The sequence below is a fragment of the Octopus bimaculoides genome, chromosome Z (genome assembly GCF_046866305.1).
Source record: "Octopus bimaculoides isolate indiv1 chromosome Z, ASM4686630v1, whole genome shotgun sequence".
Lineage (NCBI taxonomy): Eukaryota > Metazoa > Mollusca > Cephalopoda > Octopoda > Octopodidae > Octopus > Octopus bimaculoides.
The window spans coordinates 51,208,365-51,230,198 of NC_142944.1; the positions used below are offsets into that span (position 1 = coordinate 51,208,365).

At 37.0% G+C, this 21,834-nt stretch overlaps 1 protein-coding gene across 1 annotated transcript in view; it reads left to right on the forward strand.

The window, feature by feature from the left end:
* LOC106873538 (phosphoinositide 3-kinase regulatory subunit 4) overlaps positions 1 to 21,337 on the forward strand; it is an 85,745-nt gene extending 64,408 nt beyond the window's left edge. Inside the window, 11 exon segments of the mRNA XM_089365288.1 lie at positions 282 to 397; positions 399 to 511; positions 2,707 to 2,896; positions 4,355 to 4,485; positions 7,823 to 7,907; positions 9,902 to 9,993; positions 11,551 to 11,655; positions 13,059 to 13,184; positions 15,081 to 15,238; positions 17,757 to 17,932; positions 21,065 to 21,337. Of these exon segments, the coding sequence (XP_089221414.1) occupies positions 282 to 397; positions 399 to 511; positions 2,707 to 2,896; positions 4,355 to 4,485; positions 7,823 to 7,907; positions 9,902 to 9,993; positions 11,551 to 11,655; positions 13,059 to 13,184; positions 15,081 to 15,238; positions 17,757 to 17,932; positions 21,065 to 21,266 (1,494 nt within the window). The 3' untranslated portion in view covers positions 21,267 to 21,337.
* Positions 21,338 to 21,834: the final 497 nt, after the last annotated feature.

Sequence of the window (21,834 nt, forward strand, 5' to 3'; positions counted from 1 at the left end):
CTTTGGGGTTTGAATAATTCACCTCTGGAAACATGGTTGTTTCACTCATCATCTTTAAACAAACCTTATTCAGGGTCCTTTTGAGCAGGCTGGACTACTGGCCCCCACCTGCAAGCACTGTTTATTCTGATATGAGGTCACCATGTCATGCACATATGGCTGGTGTAGCTTTATCTGTAGTCATGATGGGTATATTGGGCTTTGCATATTTGTACCCCCAGTGTCACTCTGATGATATGCACTGCTTTCTCACTCAATAATAATAATATTTTTCTTTTCAGAATGCTGAATGGAAAAGTATGTTTGGTTCCAGTGATACAGAAAAATCATTGTCAAGTTCTCCAAAGTCTAAGGCAAACATCAAATGGGATAGTGGTTCAGAACGCAGAGCTTCTTTAAACAAATCCTGCTCTCGCATCAAATTTTTTTTCACAGACTTCAACTGAAGGAAACAGTCTGCGAGGGTCAATTCCTGAAAAAACCATTTATTCAGAGTACGTATGAATTTATTGTTATTCGTTAATGTAATTGGATCATGCCTTCAACTTAGTTAATCTGCAATTTAAATTATTGCTTCTCTCTCTCTCTCTCTCTCTCTCTCTCTCTCTCTCTCCTCTTCTCTCTCTCTCTCTCTCTCTCTCCTCTCTCTCTCTCTCTCTCTCTCTTCTCTTCTCTCTCTCTCTCTCTCTCTCTCTCTCTCTCTCTCTCTCTCTCTCTCTCTCTCAACCAACCAACCAATACAGAGGAACATAATTCAGAATTCCATGCAGTTGAGATCTAGGATATCCCATCAATAAGGTTATTTTGTGGAGGGTATATTAGCCATAAAAAGACAAGAGATATGGGAGGAGAATTTATTTGTTTGTTGGGGGAGGCTGTGAAATGGCTGTAATCCTAAAGATGAGTGGTTAAATATATTCACCTCTCATACCTTCTAAAAAGCTCTGGTGCTGGTGCCACATAAAAAGCACCCAGTACTCTCTGTAAAGTGGTTGGAGTAAGAAAGGGTATCCAGCTGTAGAGGCCAAGCCAAAACAGACAATGGAATCTGGTGTAGCCCCTGGCCTTGCCAGCTCCTGTCATACCAGCATGGATGTTGAATGATAATATATACATATACAGGGGTTGGGCAAAATAATGGAAACACCTTAAAATTTCAAACAAATTTATTTTTAATATAGGGCAGGACTGTCTTTGGCAGTAATTACAAGTTGAATTCTACGAGATATGGACTCATACAAAGTTTGAATTGTTTCCACAGGAATTTTTGTCCATTCTTCAGCTAAAACAGTCTCCAGTTCTTGTAGTGATGATGGTGGAGGATATCAACTCCTTACTTGTTTTTCTAAAATGCACCATAAATGTTCAATAATATTGAGATCTGGGGACTGTGATGGCCAGATAAAATGTTCAGCTTCACTAGAATGTTCTTTGTGTCATTCAGTAACAACTTTAGCTGTGTGAATTGGTGCATTATCATCCTGAAAGATTGTGTTTATCTCTGAAAACAGTTCCGCAACCACAGGATGAATTTGATCAGATAAAATGCTTAAATAGTCTTGACTATTAATTCTGCCATGAAGGGAAACCATTGGGCCAGTGGATTTCCAAGATATAGCCCCCACATCACAGATCCTCCTCCATGTTTAACAGTTGGAAGAAGGCAGTCTGGGTCAAATGCTTTTTTTGGCTATCTCCACATGTATACTCAGCCAGTGGTCAGAAATAAGGTAAAGGATGACTCATCTGAGAAAATAACATTCTTCCACTGCTCTAGGGACCAATTCTGTAGGTTTTTACTCCATTCTAAATGCTTTGCAATGTTTGTTTTTGGAAGTAGAGGTTTTCTGATTGCAGCCCTCCTGTGAAATCCTGCTTTCTGCAGCTCCCAGTGAACAGTTTTTATGAGAACTGGGTTCTTGAGGTGGTCATTAAGCTCTGCTGTACTTTTGTGATCCTTTCTAACAATTCGCATAAGAGTCTAACAGCCCCTATCTGAAAGTTTTGGTTTTCTTTCAGAGTTTTGTTTCAACAAGGTGGTTTAGCCCTCTTTCTCAAAGGCTGTCATTACTTTCGAGACAGTACTTCTTGATACACTAAACATTTCGGCTGTTTTCGTTACGCTAACGCCTGCCATACGAGCACCAACAATTTGACCTGTTTGAAAGTCCAACAGATCTGTCATTTTAATAAATTTCAATTACCTTTTTCTGATGATATCTGAAAAGAAACAGCAATTTTAGCAAAACATATTAAGCAACACTAATAATAAATCAAAAAACATAAAAATAAACAAACTTTTGACAGTTTTATAGATATTTCAAAATTATGATGCTAGGTGTTTCCATTATTTTGGCCAACCCCTATATATACATACATATATATATATATATATATATATATATATATATAGATAGATAGATAGATAGATAGATAGATAGATAGATAGATAGATAGATAGATAGATAGATAGATAGATAGATAGATAGATAGATAGATAGATAGATAGATAGATAGAGAGAGAGAGAGAAAGAGAAAGATGATGATGTCTAAACATCAGTTATCTTATGGTAGTGAAAATGTTGAACATTTATGATTAAAAGCTTTGACAAATATGAAAATAGAATAATTTTGAAACCAAGATTTTACTTTTTATTGTTATAAACTTGTTTGAACAGTTTCTTTGCATTTGCCATTTACTTTTAGCACGTTATGCACCTTGCAAACAAGACTTAAGAAATTTGGTAAATCGCAGAAGAGAGCAATATGAAGCTGACATCCGCACTAAAGATATTTTGGAAGGCGTTGGGCTTGACCAGATTTTTCCTCCACAGAACTGGAAACCTAAAGGTCAACTTGTTGCTCACATGCAAGAACACAAGTCAGTTGTCAATAGGTAAGTTTTAGAAATATCCAGGGAATGTTAGCATCATGACTTGATTCAAATGTTGCAGATAGAATAAGGTTTTTTTTTTTCAGTATTATATAATGGAAATTAGTAAGGTTCTAAGTCTGCAAATGGATATATGTTTGTGCATGTGTGTACATGTTATCAGCATCATTTTATATGTTTTCCATGAATGTGTTATCATGATTGAGGTCAGTTCTTAACCAGAATTCCTGCCTTCCAAGACCTGTCAGAGGACCAAGTGCTTCTTGAGCCATCATGAAGGGCAGTAACTTTGAATAAGAACTGATGCAGACCTTAATGACAACAAATCCATGGCATCATGGAAAACTGGACACAGACATACGTACGTACATAAATACATGCATACATGTGTGTATGTGTGTATATTATGTATGTATGTATATATGTATGTGCATGTTTGTGTGTGTGAACAAAACCACTAGAAACTAGAGACCCTTAAACTAGTATTGACCAGAATTAAAATCCCAATGAAGAACAACCTTGCAATGTCAAATCTATGATATAATAACAACAGAACCACCACAAACCAAGAAACTAAGAACCTCTAAGCAAGTTCAACCCTATGTGAACTAGATTTCAATGAAGGACAACATAAAGCCACAAGAACACAAGATACAAAAAGTTCAGTCACCAAGCATATCTAATGCATACATCCATCTTCAGTTACCGAATATATACTGTTTTTGTGGGTGTGTGACTTTAATGAAGTAAGATTGTTGAGTTTGAAGAGTACAAAGGATCACAAGTGTGGAATGTAACAGTTCAACTAAACGTGTATAAATATATGTATATCACAATTAACTAGAATTGGGAAATGTCCATTCACTATGTTGCAACATCTATGAATTTGACATGTTCTTCAGGCAGTGATTCAAGTAGAAATTAGTTACTGTTGATTAGGAACATATAAAAATATGCTTTAGCATTAATCACTGACTGGTTGTTGAAACTTAATTCACCTTCATCAAGCTGGATTATCAAGATAATGTTGGAGCCCCATCTTAACAAAACAAAATGAAATGTACTCTTTTACATGAAATGTTTGACCCTCTGATTCTTTGGAAGGCTACCCAATGTAATTGGTACTCTGATAACTTCTATGGTATTGGTAAATAAATGGCATTATAATAATGTTAATGATATGGTATCAGAGTCATGATTAAATACCATCAGAGTGGTAGCTATTGCTTAGCTCCAGTTAAACCTTTATTTAGAAGAGCTAAGATCAGAGTTATTCCAGCCATAACCACCCTGTCTTTTTGTACATATTGTCCAACATAGATGCCTTTACTTAAGATATAATTTAAAGACTGTCCAACTGTTATAGACCAAGCAATCATGTTGTCTCCTTCAGTATTGTTGTTAATATAAAATCCTTATTTTATTACCATTTTATCATTAAGCTATTCTTTTATTTTTAAGGATTGCTGTGTGTACAGACCATTCCATGTTTGCTACCTGTTCCAATGATGGAACTATGAAGTTATGGGACTGCGGCCAGTTGGAGGGTAAAAGCGTCGCTAACCGGTCAAAGTTTACTTATAGCAAGCAAGGTAACAAACAGTTTCTTATCAGTGGTGTTTGGTGATTGTGGTAAAGAGTGTGCTGCTGTGCTTCAGTTTACTACTACGATAGTGGCTGTGTGGTAAGTAGCCTGCTTACCAGCCACATGGTTCTGGGTTCAGTCCCACTGCATGGCACCTTGCATAAATGTCTTCTGCTATAGCTTCTGGTCGACCAAAGCCTTGTGAGTGGATTTGGTAGATGGAAACTGAGAGAAGTCCGTTGTATATGTTTATATATATGTATGTATGTGTGTATTGTGTGTCTGTGTTTGTCCCCCCAACATCGCTTGACAACCGATGCTGGTGTATTTACGTCCCCGTAACTTAGCGGTTCGGCAAAAGAGACAGATAGAATAAGTACTAGGCTTACAAAGAATAAGTCCCGGGGTCGATTTGCTCGACTAAAGGTGGTGCTCCAGCACGGCCGCAGTCAAATGACTGAAACAGAGTATACAAGCTTGAGCATATTTCTAGACTTAATCTTTGTTTTTGAATGTACATTATTAGATTTCAAAACAAATTATGTCTTGATTATACCACAATGATACTGCAAGAACAGAACTTCTTATTAAGAAAATTTACCATCTTTAATGATTGGTACAACATTCACCTAGCACACCCAGAAAGTGTACCCATGTTTGTTGTTTTTTTTGTCTTCACTTTAGTGAAGCAGATCCAAGAAACATTTCTTTTGTTAATAGTTTGGAGCTACAGACAGAAAATTTGGGGAAAAAGTCTTTTAAAATTTCTTATTTCTTTCTTTTCCATCTTTGCTTTCATTTTGGTGATCAATTTCCCTTCAGTGAGTCATTTTCGGTTGAGAATATTGAGGGAGAAAGCTATTATCTTTTTTGATAGACAAATCAAAGCAGGAAGGATGACAGTAATATCTTAAGCACAAAACGTTAGTCTTCTTGGAGAAATCAAGGAATTCTGTTGACCAACTGAGTATTTGGATTTATTATTTCTGATGAAAAGTATTAAATTTGTAGCCTTCTTGTTGTTACTAAGCTTTCTCCTGAAGATATAAAGAAAAAAAAAACTTCTGCTTTTGTTAGCTTTGAGTTGTTGTTTGGTCATATGTCCGCTATATTTGCAAATATATGTAATCAAAGCATTCCAGCTGTCTTTTTAGGGACAATATAGAACTGTATTACCTAATATGTCCTTCCCATACTAAGTTAGCAGGTTTGATTTGAGGGAGATTTTGGCTGCTTTTTCTAACAGATTGAATGGTTATGTAAAGGTATTTTCTTTGCCGCATGGGACATTCAGTATATATATGTGTGTGTATTAGTTCCTTTTTTCTGAACCAACAATGGTCACTTTCGTCAACACATTCTAAATTAAACAAATATTAAATTTACTTAAATAATTAAAAGAAATACAGGGTCCCTGTACCATTTATATAAATGAAACAAGTTTATTAATACTATACTGTGCAAGGTGCAATAAACTAGTCTGGCAGTCATGGAATTTGAAGTTTTTATTCATAAATGAGTGTAGATTATAAGAGATTCCAGACCATCAGTGTCTGGAAAGTTGGTATTGCACCTGTATTATACCTTAGCTTCATTATTTCCAAATGGTACAGCTATTGGTTAAAAAGTTTATTTCATAGTGTGTCATTCTGGATTTGATCCCTCTATATGGCAATTTGGGCTAATGCCTTATACTATAGCATTGGGTGGACCAAAGCCTTGTGAATGAAATTTGGTTGGCAGGAACTGTGTGAAAGTCTGTCAGAGTAACTTTCCCTGTCCTTGACTAGTGTACCCAATCTGTCAGCTGGTTTAACACCAGCATCTGGCTTTTGGGTGCTTTTAGTGAAGTCCACTATGTGGCAAGTATTTGGGTCAGTCCTCTGGTCTGAGAACAAGCTCCTCCCTTCCTTATACCAGTCTTTGATGTCATGAGTGCTATCCTTTTCCTTCTAGTTAATTGATTAAAAAAGTTTTTTTTTAAATCTTCCAGTTATGAAAGAGGTTAGACTGCGATGGTATGATGACATATTAGAGTCAATTTAGTATGGATTGAAGAAGGGTTACTGATGCAATTGATTTTTCTATTGTTATTGTTATTCTGTAAAAAGTACAGAATAACAGGTATAGTATGTTTCATTTGAATATAGCAATGTAACCAGAAAGCTGGAGATCAAAAATATCCCTGACTGTGTTACTCAGGTGATATATTCAAATACAGCCAGAATCATTTTTCATATAGAATAGTGTGTGTATGTATTGTGTAAACATAACACATTATCATTTAAAACTCCATTATTTCAAGCTTGCACAGCTGCCAATAATGACTTGATTCAATATTGTATTACCTTCTCTGCCATGCTACATCTTCATATCTGACCTCAGCACTTTCATTTCCACATATTTTCTTAAATCTTCTTTGATCACAAGTACCCTCCTCTGACAGTGCAGGGTGTTTTTTTTTTTTTCACCCAGCAAACCTCAGTTATTCACATCACACCTCCTCTTAACTGCACTTTTTATTTGACTTTTACATCATCCTCATCATTTAACGTCCGTTTTCCATGCTAGCATGGGTTGGACGATTTGACTGAGGACTGGTGAAACCGGATGGCTACACCAGGCTCTAATCTGATCTGGCAGAGTTTCTACAGTTGGATGCCCTTCCTAACGCCAACCATTTTGAGAGTGTAGTGGGTGCTTTTACGTGTCACCCGCATGAAGGCCAGTCAGGCGGTACTGGCAACGGCCACGCTCAAAATGGTGTCTTTTATGTGCCACCTGCACAAGAGCCAGTCCAGGGGAACTGGTAATGATCTCGCTCGAAAATCCTTATACATGTCACGGGCACAAGTGTCAGAAAGGTGACGCTAGGCACAGGTGCTATCCCGATTTCGCTTTCGCTTGCCCCAATAAGCCTTCGCAAGCTGAGTTTAGTGTCCAATGAAGGAGACGACGTTGGCATGGGTGCCAGTTTTCGAATTTAGTTCAACTTCGATTTCACTTGCCTCAACAGGTCTTCGCAAGCCAAGTTTAGTGTTCCTACAAATTTAGTTCGATTTCGATTTCACTTGCCTCACCATGTCTTTGCAAGCAGAGTTTAGTGTCCAATAAAGGAATGTTACGCGTAAGTGGGCTGCCTACAGCCCTGGCAGAGGCCTTGGATTTTGGTCTCACTTGGCTTGCCAGGTCTTCTCACGCACAGCATATTTTCAAAGGTCTCAGACTTTTTTTTTTTTCACATATTATATTAAAATTGTAAACATTGATTGAAAGCATTGCTTTTTATTCCATCTGATAATCAAATTAACTAATTTCATTCTAATTTTGAAATCATATTTCAGGTGGCCACATTCAGCATATGGCTTTCTGTAAAGGTACAGACATGTTGGCATCAGCGTCTGACAATGGTTCAATTCAAGTCTTCAAGTAAGTTCAGAAGATTTTTCCTTTCGCTTAGAATTTATATTACATGATTTGGTAATGATTGTGACTACACCAATCCTTGATCCTTAGTAATATATAACTGAAAGCTGTTGTCAATTTCATCTCTTGTTCTGATACTGTCAAATCAAATTCTGCTCAGTCACCCAGACATAGAATTATTTTTATTCAAGTTTATTTTCAGCTCTTTGCATATGGCTTACACCATTCTCACAAGTTTTCTTAATGACCATCACACTACTTGTCAAATACCTTCTCTAGGTCAATAAATGTTAGGTATAGTGAGGTACAATGACTTTTATCTAAGGACTTCTAAAAGTTGTCTTATGAGGAAGAGGGTATGAGCAATACTTACTCCTGGCAATGAGTGTTAGGTATAATGACTTACTCTTGGCTAAGAACTTCTAAATTTGTCTTATGAGGAAGAGGGCATTGGTGGTACTTATTCCTGTCACAAACCCAAACTGAAACTCATCTAAACTAATTTTCCTCTCAATCAGTTGTGCTATGACTTTTTCTGTCATTTTCATGATCAGATTCTTCAATTTAATGCTTCTATAGCTGTTTCTTTCTAGTATAAATAAATAATGATATGCCCTGTCTCACTCTAGTATTGCCATCTGCTAGTCCCTGACCTGGATGTTCCACCCACACATAACAAGAAGACTTTTCCCTTACCCTTCCCCCAACAAACCAATTTACATCTCTTTCTCACATTTCCTCCTTCATTCATTATGCCTTGCTCTCACCCCTTGCCTAGCTCTCACTCTCCAATCCTGTCCTCACACCCCTGTTCCTCTGTATCATTGCTACCCAGTAGCCCAAATCTATATATACCCAGGTCTTTAGCCACTTACACTCTTTAATTGCACTCTCTTTGCAATATCCTGTCACTTATATTACGGCATTTGAACCTCAAGGGTATGCCCTGGCACTTGCCACCATCTACATCTCTCTCTTCCTTTACTCAACCATCTCATTTATACTCTGATCCCTCCCTGTTCCTTGTGAGTATGCTCAGCATTTTACCACCATCTCTATCCTGCTGTCTCCCACTCTCTCTCCTTCTCCTGCACTTCCCTCAGGTTGGGAAACCATGTATTTTCTTTGTGGTAGCACACCTTTTTCTGTCTTCATTCCTGATCTTTCTCTCTCTGGCCAGGTAACTTTGTACTTCCTCTACAGCAATACACCTATATCTGTCTCACTATAGCCTTTTCATCATCACCTTCTCCAATGCCTCTTCCCCTCTTAAAAGTTATTGTCTTGCAAGTACTTGGTGACCCTGTCAGTGCAGGTGCCACTTAAAAGCACCCAGTCCACACTGTAAAGTGGTTGGTGTTCAGAAGGGCATCCAGCTGTAAAAATCCTGCCAAAACCGACCTCACCTGTGCCACATAAAAAAGCACTAAGTCCATTCTGCTGAGTGGTTGGTGTTAGGAAGGGCATCCAGCTGTAAAAATCCTGCCAAAACAATCACAGCTCTTGTGGCACTGTCCCACCCTAGCATGGAACACTGACATTAAATGATGATGGTGGTGGCAGTAGCGGCAGCTGTTGTTGTTGTTGTTGTTGTTGCCACTCATTCATCATGACACCACAGTATGTTACCTGACTAATTATGCAAGTGACCTACACTTGTCCTACTTCACAAGCATTTTCAGCAGCTCAGCAACACTGCTGGACAGTCTGGTTGCTTTCCCTAACTTCATATGCTTAACTCTTAACCATTTACAATGGCCATATCCCGTCCAAATATTCTATTTGTTTTTATATTCAAACTGGACTGTATCAAACTCTCTCATTCATTAAATGTCACATATCAAAGAAGGTTTCGAATAATGACAGTGTAGCAACGTCAATGGTGGTGCCCCAGCATGACTGTGGCTTTTGAGATGAAACTGACCGGTTAAAGAGTTACACACACACACACACACACACACAAACAATTAAATATCCTGTTTTATTTAAATGTTTAGGTTAGAATCAGGAAAAGTGAGTGCTGCTATAACTCACAACGTTGATGTTTCCAAATATGGTCATGTTGTTGATATGAACTTTTTTGATTCTGGTAAGTATTTTATTTACTTTTCAATATGGTGATTGCTATATTACTTAAGTGATTTCATGTGTTCTTGCATGCTTTACTGAGACTTCATCCTAGCGTTGCTATTGTTGTTATATCTCAGATAATACCACCACTGTTAGTACTGATAATACTCTGTAAAATAACGTTAAATTTACCAGAATCATTGACTAAATATATTTTGATGTGCTCATTAAAATTCTTTACCTTGTCTTCAATTTTGATATGTTAGACAACTTTCAAATTGTTGTTGACTATGGCAAATGAGCTGATAGATCATCCAGGCACCAGAAACATACCTTGCAGTATATCACTTTGTCTCTTTTTATGTTCTGAGTTCCAATCCTACCAATGTCAACTTCGCTTTTCATCCCTTCAGGGTTGATAATATAAAGTACAAGTACTGGGATCAACTTATTATCTTCCTATCACTATTGTTGACCTTGTGCCTATTTCTGAGATTATTGTTGGGTGTGTTGCATCAATATCAATACTAATGACATGCAAATTAAAAAAAAACATTTACACTTGACATTTGCAACGGCAATAGTGAAACAACAAAGGTGACTTCCTGAAGGATATAGCTCCTTACTTCTTCTGTATGTGTGTGTGTATATATATATATATATATATATATATATATATATATATATATATATATATATATATATATCATCGTTTAACGTCCGCTTTCCATGCTGGCATGGGTTGGACGATTTGACTGAGGACTGGCAAGCCAGAAGTTGCATCAGGCTCAATCTGATCTGGCAGAGTTTCTACAGCTGGATGCCCTTCCTAACGCCAACCACTCTGATATATATATATATATATATATATTGTTGTTGGCATCCTTTTCACAGGCCTAGGCTAGATGTAAGAAAATCCTGGGTAGCCCAGCCGTCAGGATTCCTCTCTCGACCTTGCTGACGTAGTCCAAAGGTGTTCAGAGCATTACGTTTGGCACCAGCTTGGTTGCAGGAACTACCGGAAGAGTGTCGAATTGAACACTAAACTGCCTATGGGGCTCCACTCCGGATTTCTTTGAAAGTTGTCTCCTTTCCGTAACCCTGGATAGGGGCCCATACCGGGTACTGTCAGCCGGAGCCAGCCAAGTCCAGCACTCATGTCAGGCAGGATTGTCACTCACTGAAGTAGTGAAGGAAATCGCTACATATATATATACACACACACACACAACTGAGAGAATTACCAATAGTTTCATGCCTTTATGATACTTTAACTAGGCATATTTATAAAATATGCCATGTATCTCCAAGCCTGTAAGATTGCTTTGAGATACCTGGTGTATTTTATAAACATGTCTAGTTAAAGTATCATGAAAGCATGACATTATTAGTAACTCTTTTGGTTGTGTATTAAATTTATATATATATATAAAGGCGGTGCTCCAGCATGGCCGCAGTCAAATGACTGAAATGAGTAGAAGAGTATACACACACACACACACACACACACACACACACACACACACACATGCATGCATGTACACACAATTCTTTTATGTTTATTTTTTCATTTTAGGTTCTAAGTCTGTGCTAGCTTATGCTACAGTGAATGGTAATATTATTGGGTGGGACACACGTATGCCTGATATTGCTTGGAATTTGAAAAATGAATACAAGACTGGTAAGTTTTAAAACCTTTGTGAATAATATATCACATTACATCACATCACGTGGTTTGAATTGATAAAAGATCTTTATCCTGTCATATAAGATGATAATGTTGCATAACGGTACAGGGTACATAATGATACACAGTGATAATGTTATATAGGGAATGTTTAATTGGTGATAACATTATATAATGTTAATCATTTCAGAGTTAATGAACCAAGGACATTAGCATCAAACAATGAAGGTCACTAAAGATTATTGGTAGAGTTGGCATTATATTTATGGTGTTTGACTGAATTCGAATGTCATCAAATTACATAATATTCATCTTAATAACTACAATTAGTTTGTTATAACACTCGTTATTTCATAAAAAATGAATGGTCAAAGATAGTTCTATTTTAGTATGTCTAAATAAGACATACATATTCATGTAAATATACACAGATCTAAGTAATATATACACACACTCATCTAAATAATACACGTGTGTGTATATCTCTAAATGATATACAAGTAGACTTATTGAAATAATACACATCACCATTTGAGCGTGATTGTTTCCAGCTTCGCCTTACCGGCACTTGTGCCGGTGACATGTGAATAAAACATTGGACTGACTCTTGTGCAGGTGGCATGTAAAAAACACCAATTGAGCGTGGCCATTGCCAGTACCACCAGACTGGCCCTTGTGCTGGTGGCACGTAAAAAGCACCCACTACACTCTTGGAGTGGTTGGCATTAGGAAGGGCATCCAGCTGTAGAAACCAAGCCAAAATCAGATTGGAATTATGTGCAGCTCTCTGGCTTACCAGTTCCAATCAAACCATCTAACTCATGCCAGCATAGACAGTGGATATTAAATGATGATGTTGATTTCTGGCTGACTACATATGTATGTTTAGACATATACACACACAAATATCTCTTAATACACACATACACAGAAGCACATACTTAGATAAATACCATAAACACATATCTCTAAATACACCCACATATGCTGATATATTGTTCAATGAATGAAGCAGTTAACTCAATGCTTGTAGTGAATCAAGAACTTTTTATAAATAAAATATTTTCTCTCACTCACTACATTATATAAACCAGTCACAGGCAAAATGCAGCCCATGGAACATTCTTAATGATACACCTAAATTTTCTGAGGAAAATAACATGAATAACTTTTTTTAAAGTTGTGTAGCCCATCTGATGATGAGCCATGTCTCATTCAACTCGCTTCTTGAAAAAGGTTGTTCATGCCTGATATAAACACTCACTTAACTGGGGTTTTTTTTTAATGCAGAAGGTGACCCTTAGTATTCCACCCACCACAAATTTTCAATAATTCTTCTATATAATATATACATGCACAAACACTTATACATGCCTTTTGTTTTGTTTATTTCAAAGGATTAATAACGTCATTTGCTATCCATCAATCACAATGTTGGTTGGCAACTGGTACCAGTAATGGTGCTCATATCTGTTGGGATATGAGATTCCATCTACCAATTGCTACTATCAAACATCCTGCAGGTGAGCAAGTTTACCTTTATTTAAATGTACATATTTAAAAATCTTTTGTGTTTTTTCCAGCATATAATTCAAACTTTTCAAACAGGAAAAGGTAGGTTGACATATACACCAAGACAACTTTGGAGAACCAAAAATTTCATGTGGAATGCTGCAGGATTTGGAAAGATCCTTTAGCATTTAATCCAGCCATATCCGACCCAAATATTCGACCTATTTTATCTTAAAACTAACCTGATCCAACCTCTCATACTTATCCTACAATGTCATTCTAAAAATATACAAACACCACTGAAATTTCGAAGCTACAAGGTAATACATGACTAATTCAAATCAATGTGATTATACAGGGTGTCCACAAAGTCTGGGTACATGGGGATTAACACATACTTTAAGAAATTATTATTTCTTTTATTTAATTGTTTATGTTATGATTTAATTTACTCCCTGTACCCAGACTTTGTGGACACCCTGTATAAAGGTTACAGTTGACAGAGAAATCAGAATGCTAAAGGGTTAAAAGTTTACATGTTTATAACACCAATTTGTATGCCAGAAAATACAATACCCAAACCCCCACATACCACACATATACACATCCATTGTTATATATACAACTCATTAAAAATTAATTGCAAAGAATTATATGTCTTCCTGGGGTTTTTTTAAATTTACTTTTTACAAACTTTTTTTATTAGCGTGGCTGGTGCCAGTACCGTGTGACTGGCTCTCGTGCCGGTGTCACATAAAAGCACCCACTACACTTTCGGAGTGGTTGGCATTAGGAAGGGCATCCAGCTGTAGAAACTCTGCCAGATCAGATTGGCGCCTGGTGCAGCCATCTGGTTCACCAGTCCTCAGTCAAACCGTCCAACCCATGCCAGCATGGAAAGCAGACGTTAAATGACGATGATGATGATGTCTTAATCAAAAGAGGAAGTTCAGAAATGCTCATGTCAAGATCTTTTTTCTATGACCATTCAGGTCTTGGAGTAGTGGGAAGCGGGTGGGTCTGAATGAGCCACAATTCATGGAGAACAGCACATACAAGGAAGTAGAGTCATGATACTATTAACTCTATCTGAATACTTGCAGTTGAGTAACCCTTGCTAAAGGCACAGTTTAACATCATGCAATGGTTTCAACATCTCAAGAAAAAGTAGAGTTAATGTGACATTCTATACATTGTTACTGATAAGGCTTGGAGACAACCCCGAGCCATGGCAGAATACATTTGCCCAGGGTGTCACATTCTGGAATAAACTCTCAATAATCGCATAATTACGAAATAATCCCACACTGATATATCTGCATTGTTGACTTATATTTTCTTTCCTGCATCCAAAATATGCACTGTAGATTCCATTTATGCACATTTCTGTTGCAGGATAGAATACACAGGTAAATAGCAGTCTTTAGATAGGTGAAAGTACTACTACTACCTTGTTTGATTTTATGTTCATTTCTCTCTGCTGGCTTCGGTTAGATGAAACATCGAGGCAGATCTTCTATGTCTGGATTCATTTCCTCTTAGCTGATTCATCAAAGCTTGAAACTAGGGACTTTTTACTAACCAGAAATTGTAAACAAAGATACTCTTTTCGGTGTGATTTGTTAATGTGGGTATATGCCATGATATTCATACACACATATATATGCACGCATGCACGTACACACACACACAATGAGCTTCTTCTCAGCTTCTGTCTATTAACTTCACTCACAAGGCATTTGTCAACCTATAAAGATACTTGCCCAGGGGAGGAATTAACAGACGTTAATTGTCAGGAATGTAGAACAAGGGAATTCAAAACCACAGTCTTCAGGTACTCTTCTCATATTATAGTCACTATACTCCGTGTCTATCAAGTTGTTTTTTATTATATTTTTTCTTTACAGATGTTTGGATACGCCGTGTCATGATGCATCCACAGCAGCAGTCTTGGGTACTCTCTGCAGTTCAGGGTAACAATGAAGTGTCAATGTGGGAGGTGGAGACCGGAGCCAGACAGAAGGCCCTCTGGGCTAGTAATTCCCCTGCTCTGTCTCACAGAGATGTACGTAACCACACCAACTGCATGACATTATAACTGTTTCTTCTACCACTGTATTATATAGTCTTGCACCTAGAGTTTAGTAATGTAAATACATATATGATTTTCAGATGTTGAGTCTCATGGAGGTGATGACATGTGATCAAGTCCCTTGGCAATTTGCTGTGCTTGAGAAGACACGTCAAGCCAAGTGAAATCACAGTAAAAATCAGAGCTGGTGACATGCCTTTTACATGTCATAGAAGTTACCAACTACACTCTTGGAGTGGAAGGGCATCTAGCCATAGAAACCAAGCCAAACCAGACTGGAGTCTGGTGCAGGTCTCTGGCTTATCAGTTACAGTCAAACCATCTAACCCATGCCAGCATGGAAAGCAGACACTAAATGATGATGATTTTATATATATATATAGTATATTCTATTACTTGTTTCAGTCCTTTGACTGATGCCATGCTGGAGAACCGCTTTTTAGTTGAAGAAATCGACCCCTGGACTTATTCTTCATAAGCCTGGTACTTATTCTGTCAGCGTTTTCTGCCAAACCACCAAGTTACAGGGACATAAATATATCAACGTCAGTTGTTAAGTGATGGTGGGGGAACAAACACAGACACAAAAACACACTCATACATAGATACATGTATATATACAATGGGCTTCTTTCAGTTTCTGTCTACCAAATCCACTCACAAGGTTTTGGTCAGCCCAAGGTAATAGTAGAAAACACTTGTCCAAGGTGCCATATATATATACTAAAATTGTATGCAATAATATACCATAACAGCTTCTTTCCCTGCCAATATTCCACAGAAGATTGCTCTGGATTTTGTAAGAATGTGATGTGGAGTAATTTCTGTGTTTATTTCTACATGCATAATTTTATTATACATTCATGGTATATTCCCTAAGGCTATGAGATATTGATATTTGTAGGTAGTATGAAGAGCATCATCATCACCATTTGTCATCAGTTTCCTGTACTGATATGGATTGGATGGTTCAACAGAAGCTGACATGCCAAAGGACTGTACCAAGCTCCAGTGTCTGCTTTAGCATGCTTTCTATGGCAACAGGGAAAAAGAAAATTTATCTCTTATAAGTAATTAAGATATTTAGTCTTAACAAGGTCTTGGGTTAGGCAAAATTTCTTAACCCTTCATTGTGGTATTTGATGGATTTAGCACTGCCAAATCTCTCAAAGACAGATTTAGGATTCATTTAGTTTCTCACATGAAATTTAAATTTAGGAAAAAGAAACAAAATGAAGAAAGAATGAATATAATAATTTTTACATAGGGGTTCTCTGAGACATAGAAATTTTTTCCATGAGATCGAAATGGTTTAGAAATGTTGAATCATGGATCCGTGTCTAGAATGGCTACAATGTACAGTAATCACTCTATATATGGTTGGTCACTGCCGCAAAAACATCAGAAGCAGGTTGAGATGGATGAGAAAAACATGCCTCCAATGCTCTAGAGCTCACTGTTGTTACACAGTTTTACATTTACTGCTAACTTAGTTCCATAATCAGTGATAAACACAAAATCGTATTTACCTTCTACTTTTTGTAGCATTTTTTCCTTTACATCCGTAAACTCAGACATTGCATGTTTGCATTTATATATATATATATATATGAATGTCTATATAATCATAGCAATTGTTTACTACCAAGTTTCAGTGGTATTGACTTCTAAACAGGGTTTGGTAAGATGGAATTTTTCTTATACTTACTAATAACTGGTGCAGGGAAGAGGTGGTGGGTTGAAGTTGCAAACAAGGACGCGAGTGAGAAAATATAACCAATGCTTACCTCCCTTTCTGTCCCACTGATTTTGCTTATTTTAACCTATGATCTCAGCCTTTTCCCTAAACCAATTGTGACTATATAAAGACAATTTCATTTTACCAAACATTGTCTTTGAGAAGCTGAAATCAGTGAAACCATAAATTAGATAGTCACTGTCATTAATAATAAATAATGTGTCAGTCATGGAAAAATACCCAATAGACTCCTTAAAATGGTTGGCATTAGCAAGGTCATCCAGTCATTGGAGCAGCTCATTGGATCTTGTCAATCCATGTCAGTGTGGAAGATGGACGTTTAATGATGACAACAATTATTTTCACTCTACATCCAATATTGAATCCTTTATTCAGTGCAGGGTTAGTGAAAATAGGTACACAAACCTATCACACAAGGAATTGTGTGTGTGTGTGTTACTATTATGGACTTTGCAATAAGTCTCACTACAAAGTGATTAACAGTTATTTACCTCAGATCATTAACACAAGGAATCCTACATCTATGCCATCACTGTACTGGTCAGGTTTGAACCCATAACCACATGCATTCTATTCGGGAACTTCATCACTTTTATATTACTTAATTAGAAACACTTGGCTATCTATAGAATGTCCAGAGTTTTATTATGAGAATATCCCTAAAGTTGTACTTTTTCTAGTTTTTATGATACTGCTTCTGAAATTTATCTTTTTTTATTTTCTTTATAACAGTCAAGTGATGAATCAGTTTATGGAATGTACATTGCAGCCACTGATAATAGCGTGTTTATGATAACCGGAGGATCAGACATGCGTGTTCGATTCTGGGATTTGAACTCTCCTAACAATTCTTTCATTATGGTGGGTGCAGCAACTGATGTGCCACAACAAATGACTACAAACTATGTGTAAGTATTTTTTTTTTTTTTTAAAAGGCATTTTTATTTATTTATTTTACCCTTTTACTTTGGAAAGCAGATGTATATCCACTTAAAATTTCATTAGCCTTGACAACTGCAGAAAGCAGTTTTATATCCCAATCTATTTTTTGTTGAGGGATGTCAGGTTTTAAACTATTTTTGTTGGGATATGTCAAATTAACCTTTTCTTTTTTTTCTTTTTTTTTCTACATAGATATTTAACCCTTTAGCATTCAGATTACTCTGTCAAATATAATTGTGATTCATTTACACTGTTTTGGATTAATCATGCATTATCTCCTAGCTTGAGGTTTTTGATATTATTTTTACACTTAGTATGATAGATGTGAAAGGCTAGATCTGGCTGATTGGAACATATAATTGGTAGAATATTTGTGCCAGATATGCTCAGTTTAAATGCTAAAGGCTTAACATCATTTCTGGAATAACCATGAAATTTAATTTCAGTCAAAAGGTTAATATCTATTTGCTAATATGTATTTAACAGTTGCTGTTGTGAACAATACTCTCATTGCTGTAGAGATTACTTATCAATGTGTGATCCTTTAACAAAATACTTTGTGAAACCCCTGCTGTACAGTGCCTGCCAATATCCTCCACAAGCTTTCATCCATGCTCTCATTAATCCAAATCCATATTTGTCTCGATAGGCAACTGAAAATATGATTTTAAGCCAACAAATGAGCATCTATTTGGACCAGTGGTTCTTAATCATTTTAATATCCAGACCAGATCCAAACCCTTGATTTTTGTAGAGGGCTTGCTCAAAAAAAAAAAAAAAGAAAGAAATCAAAGAAAAATCAATTATATTTATAGAGGGAAGACTATTGGCGGTCACTGGAAAGATGTTCAAGGGCAACATGCAGCCCTGGTAGCGAGAGTTTAGAACTGCTAATTTGCACACTTATCCTACAGCAAAATCTCCTTCAAATGCCATCTTACTACCTTTAAAATGCATTAGATACTGTAGTTATAGATACAGTTTTCATCACCATTTTACATTTGTTTTCCATATTAGTATGGGTTGAATGGGTTGAACAGGTTATCCTGTCACCCCATGTTATCTCTGCTCGTTCACCAACTACTTAACATTGTTTGTGAATAAAAGGCAAGATGGTTACAGCTGGAATTTCTTGTGTAATTTTTTTTTTATATCGTTTAACCCTTTCGTTACCAACCCGGCTGAAACTGGCTCTGGCTCTGTAGTACAACTGTCTTGTTTTCATAAGTTTTGAATTAAAATCTTCCACCAAACCTTAGTCACAATTTATGTTCCTAACACTAGCTTAATGATAACTAAGTTATTTTACTAAGTTCTTTGTTACAGTTAAAATTAATTGTAAGAAACACAGAGCATCTCATCAGAAATATGGTAACAAAAGGGTTAAAATATATAATAGAGAAACAATTCTTAAACCTTTAGATACTAACCCAGCTGAAACTGGTTCTGGCCCTGAGTACAAATGTCTTGTTTTCATAAGCTCTGAATTAAAATCTTCCACCAAACCTTAGTCACAATTTTTGTTCCTAACACCAGCTGAATGATAACTAATTTATTTTACTAAATTCTTTGTTATATGTAACCCATTCAATACCAACTTGGCTGAAACTGGTTCTGGCTCTGAGTACAAATGTCTTGTTTTCATAAGCTCTGAATTAAAATCTTCCACCAAACTTTAGTCACAATTTATGCTCCTAACAAGTTATTTTACTAAATTCTTTGTTATATTTAAAATTAATTGGAAGAGACACAGAGCATCTCAACAGAAATATGGTAACAAAAGGGTTAATCAAGAGGATAGGTCTGCTGCCATAGCCTTTGCAAAAGCCTTCCTCAAATAGTGAAAGTGGTGGCCCCTGATGATCACTGACTGCAGACAAAAACATATAGCTGGAAAGGGAATTCCAGAGAGCTGATGACCCAAAGAGGAAGGAGTGAGTTTAAGGAGTAATGTGGGGTCCTGGGGTGAAGACACACTATGAAGAAGAGTATGAGATGAGGAGGAGAGAGATAAGTCTGTCAGTGGTGGCCTGCAATTAGGGAGCTTGTGAGGAGCAGAGGCAAGTATAGTAGTAGTAGTAGTAGAAGAATAATGTGACAACATGTAGGATTTGAGCAGCTTGAGTGATGACACAGAGCTGTTGTTGACTCAAAGTAAACTTGGTGGTAGTTGTTGTTGTTGTTCTTTAGCCCCAGATCAGATCAGCCCTGATCAGACAGTCCTATGATGAAAGTGACAACCATCTCATGCTTTTGTGTGTGAGGAACTGCATTGTCCAGTGTATCTTTTGTTGAAGATGTAGGGTAAGATTTGGTTGATATTTCTAGCTGGTAAGCAAGCATGAGGAAGCTCTTTGTTGAACACAGAAACCTGCTGACATATACTGAAGTCAACTTCCTTAGCACTACAACAGGCAGACCATTATTTCTCTCTCTCTCTCTCTCTCTTTTAAGAGAAATTGTTAGTATAAGAGGCAGAGTGAGGTAAAAGTTACTTCTATTTCATTACTTCAGAACAATGATTTGGATTTATTTGGCTTCTTAGCTTCATGCTCTTGCTTGATGGGGCTGTGAGGTGGGGGGCGGGGGCGGGGGGGGCGTTCCAAGTTAGTGGTCCCAGAAGCGTCATCATGTATAGAGCCAGCCAGGTCCACCAGTGTTCTCTGTTGCTGGCAATCCTGTGCCAGCCCCTCTGCACCTGCCAAAGTGATGTTGAGCCTTTGGAGATCTTCCCCAATCACATCCAGCCATCTGATGTGGGGCCTGCCACAAGGCCTCTTCCAGCTCATAGCTGCTGCATCGAATGAGAATAAAGCCCTGGTAGGATGATCTAGTGGGAGATGAAGGACATGTGTGTACCAGCACATGTGACAGACAGCTATGAGGTGGGGGGCTGTGGGCTGATGTGAGCATGCATGCAGTTTTTTGTTGGAAACATGATTTCCAGTTGATGGTGAGAGAGCTGAGAGTGTTTCAGTTACATACATAGATATACTTACATAAGCTCAGTTATAGCAGGGATTAATATTCTTTGCACCATTTTATTTGTTAAACCATCATTTTATTTGTTTTTTCAACGGTTTATTTTCTATCTGTAGCTCCCGACTTGTTGATGGAACAGAAGTTATCATAGAATCCTGTGTTACCAAACCTGGTCCCACTGACGACATGCCTGGCAGATACCCTAAAACACCTTCACCTGGCCACAAAGACATTATCAATGACGTAAACATGTGCTACACATCGCAATATCTAGTTGTTACTGCTTCGTATGATGGCGTTGTTAAAGTATGGAAGTAAAAAAAAAAAGGAAAGGAAAAAAACAAAAAAAACACGAACAATTTAATAAAGAACTGTATTAATTTAATAAAGATTACATTATTTATTATCATTGTATGAATGATCATGCTGAGGTGGCTGAAAAACGACCTGTATATGGTATTTGTAAATGGTGTAAAGATTATTGTTTTAAAATTTCAGCAGCAAAAGTAAAATTTAACTCTAAATTATAAAAATGAATTCTTTTTTCTCATATGGATGTATAATGATGAATGTGGAGGTGGTGACTGTTATTATTATTATTACTGAAGGTGATGAGCTGGCAGAATCATTAGCACACCGGATGAAATGCTTAGCGGTATTTCATCTGTCTTCACATTCTGAGTTCAAATTCCACTGCGGTTGACTTTGCCTTTTATCCTTTTGGGGTCAGCTTTGCCTTTCATTTTTTCGGGGTTGAGTATTTGGGCCAATGTAATCACCTATTCCCTCCTCCAAATTTCAGGTCTTGTGCCTATAGTAGAAAGGATTATTATTATTATTATTATTGAATAAGAGAACCGTACATGCCATTCAAAGTGACACAGGA